Source organism: Coregonus lavaretus, assembly GCF_964263955.1.
Source record: "Coregonus lavaretus genome assembly, chromosome: 24".
NCBI classification, from domain to species: domain Eukaryota; kingdom Metazoa; phylum Chordata; class Actinopteri; order Salmoniformes; family Salmonidae; genus Coregonus; species Coregonus lavaretus.
Genome location: NC_140011.1, coordinates 23067516 through 23076315, shown reverse-complemented (window position 1 = coordinate 23076315; position 8800 = coordinate 23067516). Strand labels below are relative to the sequence as shown.

General features: G+C 42.1%; 3 protein-coding genes across 4 annotated transcripts; 2 read left to right on the top strand and 1 right to left on the bottom strand.

The window, feature by feature from the left end:
- Positions 1 to 5: 5 nt before the first annotated feature.
- On the top strand, positions 6 to 3940 carry LOC311099347 (cip1-interacting zinc finger protein-like; the record flags this gene model as incomplete). The annotated part of the gene is given in 7 exon segments (XM_084140065.1): positions 6 to 62; positions 64 to 116; positions 300 to 507; positions 708 to 830; positions 1017 to 1098; positions 1277 to 1398; positions 1537 to 3940. Coding segments are annotated over 7 exon segments (1134 nt in total), but the record flags the coding sequence as incomplete, so codon positions are not given.
- A 509-nt stretch (positions 3941 to 4449) lies between these two features.
- LOC311099497 (bublin coiled-coil protein-like) lies at positions 4450 to 6181 on the bottom strand. Of its 2 annotated transcripts, none has more exons than XM_084140199.1 (2): positions 5809 to 6181; positions 4450 to 5587 (listed from the first exon to the last, which is right to left on the bottom strand). In XM_084140199.1, exons 1-2 carry the CDS (start codon positions 5885 to 5887, stop codon positions 5355 to 5357), a joined length of 312 nt encoding a protein of 103 aa, XP_083996325.1. In that variant the 5' UTR covers positions 5888 to 6181; the 3' UTR covers positions 4450 to 5354. The 2 variants fall into 2 exon arrangements, with proteins under 2 accessions (XP_083996325.1, XP_083996324.1); XM_084140198.1 differs by having other exon boundaries at positions 5800 to 6161.
- A 719-nt stretch (positions 6182 to 6900) lies between these two features.
- On the top strand, positions 6901 to 8723 carry LOC311099933 (surfeit locus protein 2-like). The gene is made up of 6 exons (XM_084140649.1): positions 6901 to 7058; positions 7252 to 7403; positions 7711 to 7814; positions 8014 to 8199; positions 8358 to 8482; positions 8616 to 8723. The coding sequence occupies exons 1-6, from the start codon at positions 6981 to 6983 to the stop codon at positions 8706 to 8708; spliced, it is 738 nt and encodes a 245-aa protein (XP_083996775.1). The 5' UTR covers positions 6901 to 6980; the 3' UTR covers positions 8709 to 8723.
- Positions 8724 to 8800: the final 77 nt, after the last annotated feature.

Here is an 8800-nt window from a genome sequence, read left to right as displayed (position 1 = left end):
AGCAGAGGATGATGGAGATCCAACACATGTCCAACGCCTGTCTGGTCACCCTGATGCCCCAGCGTCCAGGAGTCACTACAGGCAGGCCGCAGGGACAGCTCCTGCTTCAGGGATGGGTCAGTACTAATGCACGTTGGTGACAAGTAAAGTAAGGACGAAAGCTCACCCAAATAGGAAGGGTCTGCCTAAACTTGTCCAATAAACACTTTTTTCGTTTTCCATTGCAAAATGTTTTGCTACGTTTATGTCTATGAATATGACCCTGATGGTCCTCATAGAGCTGTCTGTGTTTAACACAGAGAGAAGAGTCCCGGCCTGCAGCGTTGGTGTGCCACCTGCCAAATCCACTACACCAGTACAGTCATGGACCACCGCAGGACCAGTGAGCACAAGCTGACCATCCGCACCTCCAACCCCTCCTGTACTGTCTGCAAGAGTCACTTCAAGAACCCATGCCTGTTCCTGGAACACATGGAGTCCCAGGAGCACAAGCAGAGAGTCGACAAGGTGTGTCTGACGGTCTGCTCATCTCTGCCTCGGCAGCTTGGAAATCCATTAAATTGATTACCTTTCTCGCGTCCCAGATGTGGCCCTATTCCTTATATAGTGCACTAAATAGGATTAGGGTGCTATTTGGGACGCAACACTTGACAACCATTCCCTCCCCCCTCTTTCTTATTCACTGTTCTGTGCTCCTCCCACTACAGCTTCGGGAGAAGGGGGGGCCAGCGGCCTTGGCTGAACTGGTTGCCATGGACGAACAGGGCTGTTTTGTAGATGACGAGAAAGAGGAATGGGAAGATGGTGAACAAAGCAGCTCCCATGGAAAGGTTAGGCATCTCCTTGTACACACTTTGTCACACACGTCTCTTCTTTCCTGCTCTCGCGCTTTCTTCCATGCACACATTCACTTTTTCACAGGATCAATACTGGAGACATTTTGAAGATGTATATTCATGTCGTCATTATTTTGTTGGTTTAGATCTATTTGGTCATGTGTGTGTTTGGTGTGGCAGGAGGGCTGGCCTACCCAGATGGAGGTGGCTCTACTAGAGGACGTAGATGAAGATGAGGAGTATGACCCTGACACGGTGTACGGTGAGTGACACACTCTTCCAGGGGTCACTGTCTCACAACACACCACTCACTGACTTGAAAAGCCATTCTGAATCAATCATTTATCAGTTCATGTTATTTGTATATTGCACATTATGATTTTGTCATGTGCCATTCCATTTTCATTGACTTACAGTACCTCTCTCTGCTCATCTCCCAGGTTCTAGCTTTGTGGTCCCCGTGGCTGGGTTCCTCTGTAGAATCTGCCAGCACTTCTACCATTTTGAGTCCTCAGCCCGCCACTCGCACTGCAAGTCACTCAAACACTTTGAGAACCTCAAGGTTGGTTGTATAATCGCATGTCTTGTATATGAATTAAGACACCACACACATAACATTAACGGGTTTGCCTACAGTTGTCTCGTCTGTTGCAGTCATCTCCTTTAAATCCTATATGTTTGTGCCTTCTCTCCCATACAGAAGTACAGGGCATTGCGTAGCCAGAAGGATGGGACATTGGAACCTACTCCCATAGATGGAGATGCAGAGAGCGATAGTAACCACACCATCTCAGGTTCAAACAGCCTGCCTTCAGAGCTCCTCAGCAGCCCTGCGTTACTGCAGCCCACCATCGCCACCACCACACTGAGGCCCTCTAAGCCCTGCCCTGAACCCCAGGACAACACTCCCTCAGCCTCATCTTCATCCCAGCAGGACCTCACCACTACCACCAGCAGCACTAGGGGGACCCCGGGCCAAGCCACCCCAGAGCAGCAGAGCCTAGCAGTGCCTGAGGACAAGGAGGAAGAGCCAACCCCAGACCTAGGACCAGTCACAGAAGATACAGAGGAGGAACCAGTCACGGGAGAGATGGAAGAGGAGGCAGCTGCCCAAGACGAGAAGATGGGCGACGGGAACGCAAAGGGGGCATCCAAAAGAAGGTCTGGGAGGACAACACAGAGACGTTGAGGGATGGAGAGAGAGTGGAAGAAAAATATGATATCCAGTACAATCGCTACCCTAGGACAGGGTCGGTTAGTTTGGGACAGGGTCCCCCACCTCCTTTTCTGTATAACTCAATAGACCAAGAAAATAACACCCTGGAAACGCAAAACCAGTGGTCCTCCAACCAATAGTTCCTAGGTGTTTTGGTGTTGATTTTTTTTTTATAACACAACCACAACTAGATACAGATCTATTTCTAACAGGCATTCAGTTAAACCTGATTGAAGAGGAGAACCATGGGGAAACAAATTGTGGATGTGTGTGTTGCTATTATAAAGTGTTAAAAGGGTCAAGTGAAAACAAAGGTCAATTGTAGTTCAACAACACGTTGTTGTGTTCAATCTATCTAACTCAATAACATATTGTAGCCAAGTTTATGAAGGGAGTGGTGTTGTTTTAGTCCAGGCATTTCCCACAAAGCTAACAACGGTAGCTCAAGCTTTTAGTGAGACTTAGAATGTAGCATTTTAGCAGGTGACTTTTATCTGGAAGAAGAAAAAATGTGATGGGGTGGGAACTAAACTGTACTTTTGTTTGAATGTCAAGTAACGATGAACCTTGATTTGATTCTAGCTTTGTTGAAGTGTTACTGTCTTTGACATTTTATTGTCTAAGACATTTTTCACACAAACTCTGACCTGTTCTGCAGTTGTCTTGGGATGTGTTCGCAGGTGAGGGGATAGGATAGAGGGGGGTTTCAAAGGGGAAAAGTCCTAACTGCTTTGTCTGTTTTGCTCAGATACGTCCTGAGCTACTGGTTTCCCCTTGTCACTGTATTACTAAAGTCATTCTAACTGACTTGTTTAGCTCTTTAACCCCTTGGTTGCTGAAACTCTGCCTAAATCCCACTGGTATTGCTCCTAAGTCGCACTTGAACCTCCAAAAGGCTCTGCTATAAGCTCATATGGCTTTGTCAAGACTGGAAGAATTTTAGATCAGTAGTGTTTGTGCAATGTTAGGAAGCAGTGCATGCTTTTAGTGAGCCTTAGAATGTAGCTGCTCTTACTGCAACTCTCATAATGTTGTAAAACTGCTGGACTAGACAAGTCCTAAGACCATAAAACTTTCCTTTAGATGTGACTCAGATAGGGAGAACACGTTGGCCTAGAACAGATCCTCTTTGCCATAGTTTGTTCTCAACAGAGATAACCAGTTTTATGTAAAGTTAAGTGATCACTTATATTTTTCCTCACAGTTGGAAGCATTAGGCTTACCTATGGCCAGTTGATACAATTAGTGGATTTCCAAACCCTTTCACCCCATTAATATTTATCATTTCAAATGTCCTGCAATGTTGCATTAACAAGCTTACACATCACAACACAAACATGACACTGTAAGAGTTTAGTAGTTTTGTGCCTGTTTTCCAACCTTTTCAAATGCGTTGTTACTTCATTCTTTTTTTCACACATCTTGTACGCTCCAGTACACTTGACTAGTAGAGTAACTTTCATTGAGTAGAATTGTCTGTACAAGAATTGCATGGCAGAGTTGTCACCTTTCAACTGGGTAACATAATATCAAGGTTATTATCAACACCAATGAAGTGGAACGATAGGACCATGAGACATGACTGGTCAAAACCCAGGGCCCTAACTGGTCAGGAAACAATCTTGGCCCAAGGCATGGAGAATTAAGTGTATTTTCCCCAGTGATAGTCAATGAGTGTAGCAGACTAGCAAAGAAACTGATAACCAGCAGCTCTGCTTTTGAAGAGCACCAATAGAAGGAATGGTATGATTCACCAGCTTGTGATTTCAAATCAAATTTTATTTTTCACATGCGCCGAATACAACAGGTGGAGACTTTACAGTGAAATGCTTACTTACAAACCCTTCCCAACAATGCAGAGTTAAGAATAATAATAATAAAAAGAAAAGTAACAAAATAATAATAAAATACACAAGAATGGAGATCTATTCATGGACCATCACAAGACATGGATAAGCATTTGTCACTGATCTCCTGGTGAGAGGATACTTCTCTACCTGAATATAGGATCATGTTTATTAAGTTGTAGACAGAACTACACAATACTAAATCAAGTAATGTAACATCCACAGATAAGTCACCAATCACAGCAAATAGAAATAGCCACCTTATTTTCTTCTTTCAATGAAAATGTAAGGAATCAATCTTTCCCTCTCCCTGATTATACTTTTAAGTTAGTCGCTCTGGATAAGAGCGTCTGCTAAATGACTTAAATGTAAATGTAAGTGAATGGCCAGTTGTTTTATTAGTTAACTTGCAGAGGAAGAGCAGATGAATATTGGTTTTGATGAAGGCATGCGCAGTTGTCTTCTAGTTCAGCTGGTTCCGGTCCCACTGAAATATTAGAGGACCAGAGCGTGACGAAAGTGGTCATTTAAGAGAAATTTCAAACAAAGCTGTATGTTTCTTAATGTATTTTTATTCAACAAATGACAAACTGAGATGAACAAAATAGTTGTTTTCTAGCAGCTAGAAGTTTAATGTATTTTTTTTGGGATGTTTGTTTTCTGTATTGGGGTCATTTTAATTTATAAATAAAATATTTGACTATTGCCTCACATATTGAATATATCACACCTGTACATTGTTTGAAATGTTTTAGAGAGCTAGTGCTTTAAGTTAGCAATTCTCAAGATGTCACACTCGGTAACATTAAATATACTGTATTTATACCTGGCTAAGAAAAACTGAATAGGAAAAAGTGGAACACAGCACAAAACATAGAAAACATTACAATCTCTTGCACATCACAGAAGAACATTGACCAATGAAAGTCATATGATTTGGAATATTGCATTATTGCTGTATAGGTAGTTGCTCCACAAATATGTAAATATTGATGACTACAAACCACCAGTTATGTCAATCGCTGAGCTCATTCCGCATGCTTTCACCCCATACCAAGCACAGATATAAATAAGTACTATTGTATCAATTGAGGACTGTATACAGGTAACTAAGCTGAAACATTAGTATACATAGTATGTGGTGGTGGATATGTGTTGGCATAACCTAATCACTTAAACACACAGAATGAACTGTCAGCTTTAGGCTCATTTACTTCACTTAGCAGGAACCATCTAAAGATTTCAACAGCTGAGTATGGATTCAAACTGTATAGTTCAGTGGTGGGGGTTCATAATCACTACATGTAAGGGACAGAAAAGGCCAAACCCCTATTCACTCCTCTTATCTAAGTGTCAACACACCACACAGGAACACTTGAGGAAAGATGCTCATATAGATGGAAGGAATGTTGTTGATTTGTATGAGAAAATCTCTAGTAGTCAAGCTCAGTCCTCTCACTCTCCCTCTTCGCCCTTCTCCCCTTCAGTGGCTGGAGAATCCTTGTCTGGGGAGGGTTGCTCCTCTCCTGGGGCTGTAGCGGTGCTGAGCTGGACTCTAAACTCCTGCCTGGCCTGCAGGTTAGACTCCAACAGTTCATGTAATTTGCCATTCAGGGAGTCGTTGCGTTCCTCCAGGTCATCCAGGCAGGAGTTGATCTGATCCAGCATAGTGTTGATGGCTGCATACTCTGCCAAACGAGAGAGATGTGAGAACAGAGACGATGTGCAAGTCCTAACAGACAAATATAGACACCCTTTTGACTTACCTATGTAGACAGCAGAGAATGAGAACACACACACACCCACCCACCCACACCCACACCCACACCATGTATCCCTTAGTCACAGCTGAAGAGATGACGCTTCCAGATGGTGCATGACATTGACATCTGAAACATACCAGTATTACCTTCTTCGTTGAATTCATCTTCATCCTCAATGATGCCATCGTCACTTGGGATGTTAGGATCTCCATTTGGTCCAGACATATTGTTGCTTACGTATAATTAACTACACTAAAATGAATTAGGGTAGGATGCGTTAACTAGCTAGGCATTGCCCATACCATAGATAGTAGCTAACTTAACAACAGATGGTAGTTGACTTAAATTACTATGTTCATCACCAGAGCACTTGACATATAAGAGAGGGTTCTAATAGAAAATTCCGCTGAAAAACGAAAAAGTAAAAATGACTAAACCGTAATGCACAAATGTGATTTTTCTTGACTGCTAGCTAACAACGACTAGTGTCTTTGGTTTAACTCTATCCTGTCACGCACTGTCAGCTGACTGATGACAACATTGAGAAATAAGCTGTCGTCACTAGTTACCACAGCCATAAAGTCATAAACCCCTCCCATTTATATGTAGCTTCTTAAAAAGTGATTTTAAACCTAACCTTAACCACCATGTTAACCTTATGCCTAACCCTAACCTTAAATTAAGACCAAAAAGCAAATGTTTGTTTTCATACATTTTTACGATATAGCAATTTTTGACTTTGTGGTTGTGGTAACTAGTGGAAACCGAAATAAGCTGTCAGAAATGATGCCTTGACGCAATGTCCAAACATTGCTTTACAAATACTTCCAACAAATCTACATCTACAATATATTCGTTCTTGTAATTATGAGTTAAAAATCGTCTAATTGTGCATGTGTATCAGATTGGAACACAATATGAGGATCTAAACATTCACATCAGGCAGTTTTGTGGCCAGTTTCGTGATGTAGTTTATCTTGTGATTTATATTAGTATATTATATTTGGCAATTCCCCTCTATCATTCATTCCAACGTCAATGTTTAACTTTTCAGTGTTTAATTTGGTGAATTTTAATGTCAAATTTCTATTGATATCTATGCATTACAGACAGTTTTCTTTATTTTGTATTGAGTACTAGGTCCTATCTCAGACTGCTTCATACTGTAATGAACAATAGGTGGCGCCAAATTACTACACATCTGGAAGAAATACGCCAGGGTACCCACGTGGCTCGGACCCTGCATACATGACAGGGACAGTCAGCTAGAAGCTAAAATAAAATAACCTTATCTAGCTAGCCACTTAATTAATCGACCATGGAGGATCTACCTGCAGATATCAAAGCGTTCCTTCTGAATCATCCATTTCTTGAATTTACGGATGACAGTAGAAAGGTTAGTTAGAACCTTTTTATACAAAATATTGTATAAACTAGCCAGCAAACGTTAGCTAGCTAATAATAATAGGCTGCGCAGCTAGCTTGTCAGCTACTAGCTTCTGCTCTGTGAAATGGCTAGCTGTATATGTGAATGATGTGAGCAAGAAGACGTAAAAAATGACAGCGTTTTGTTTTACACCTCTTTTCAGATTAAATGCACACTCAATGGACATGATTTACCTTGCAACCTCAAAGAGCTCCAGAACTTCACGAAAGGGAAGAAATATCAGAAACTAAGTTCTACTGCAGAGTTCAGCTATAGTCAATATGAACCTCATGTTGTTCCCAGCTCGAAGCAACCGTAAGTATTCCCCAAGAGTCATACTTTCAGTAAGTGACCGGTTTAGTGATTGATGGGGAGTGGGGGTTGAGCGCATGCACCACAAAGGTGCATGATCTCTGGACAGAATCCATTGTACACCCAAATACAAGGAGGCTGAACACCCCTCCTCCCCCCTCCTCCCCCCTCCTCCAGGTCTGCCCAGAGGTTCTCTCACTGCTACCACCAATGCAACATGGTTACATGACTTGGGTGATTATCAGCAGCCTGTCTGCCTCAACCAGTTATTTTAATTGTTACTGACCAATTCTGTATGTCTGACCTACAGCAATCATCTCTTCTGCAAGTTAACACTCAGACACATCAATCGCCTGCCACACCAGGTCTTACGGCATGTCAATGGCAAGCGGTTCCAAAAAGCAAAGAAGAAATGTCAGTACTTTTCGCCACCCAAAATGTCCTTCCTCCTACCTACACTCAAATGTTGATGCTTCCTTTCCACTTAAAGTTTTAGAGGGTTTTCCATTTAGATTTTTGTTGGGAGAGGTAGATTAGAACTACCTGAAACACCACAGATGGTTGTTTTCACTATTGTCAGTACAGTTTATGAATTGTCTAATCTCTCCCCTAGATGAAGAGTGTGTACAACAGGGGGTGGAGTACATTCCAGCGAGCCTCCGACAGAAGAAGCCCAGAGATAGAGGTGGGGAGGGGGAGAGGGGACGCAACACCCAGAGGGGGAATGGAGCGTGGGCTCCTGACTCCAGCAACGAGGGTGGCAGCGACTCAGAGGACAGCATGAGTGACCTGTACCCATGTTAGTACCTCAGTCATTGAATGTGTAAAACAGTCAATGGTGACAATGTCTGCTGTGGATGAGCAATAACCTGATATGTTGTACATTTTATTTATTTGATCAATCTCCTTCCTTTCTGGAAGGTGAAAACTGATTTCTTGCTTTTTCTTTCCCTACAGCCTCTTTATTTTCTCTGCAAAAGGAGACTGAGGAGGGTATGGAAGAGGGAAAAGAGGTTGACTTTAAAACGGATGACGATGAGGAGATGGAAGTTGATAAACAGGCGCCACAGAAACGCAAGAAGGTCAGACGGCTTAACTCTCACAGCACTGTCTTTACACCAATAGTGTTGAGCGGTCTTCCACACAAACAGGTCTGAATATGTGGTTGTTGAATTACTGAAATTAGTAACACAGCTCTCTTTGTATCCTCAACAGGTTCAGGCTGGTGGTTTCCAGAAGAAATCCAAGAATCATAACTGGAAAAGAAAAGGTTTAAAGACCAATGTGAAAGTAAAAAAAGTAAAATAAAGGTGAATATAAAATGCTGTGTTTCTCAATTCGTACTTTGAATTTGTCGAGTGCTGATAAGTAGATGCAAACATGATAAAAGTCTACTTCTA

Excerpts from the sequence above, each read along its gene's own strand:
- LOC311099497 (XM_084140198.1), bottom strand. The coding sequence starts at position 5,887 with ATGTCTGGACCAAATGGAGATCCTAACATCCCAAGTGACGATGGCATC. Across the intron at positions 5,588-5,799 it reads CAACGAAGAAGGTAATACTG|AGTATGCAGCCATCAACACT; the intron begins GTATGTTTCAGA and ends CTCGTTTGGCAG.
- LOC311099933 (XM_084140649.1), top strand. The coding sequence starts at position 6,981 with ATGGAGGATCTACCTGCAGATATCAAAGCGTTCCTTCTGAATCATCCA. Across the intron at positions 7,059-7,251 it reads TTACGGATGACAGTAGAAAG|ATTAAATGCACACTCAATGG; the intron begins GTTAGTTAGAAC and ends ACCTCTTTTCAG. Across the intron at positions 7,815-8,013 it reads CCAAAAAGCAAAGAAGAAAT|ATGAAGAGTGTGTACAACAG; the intron begins GTCAGTACTTTT and ends TCTCTCCCCTAG.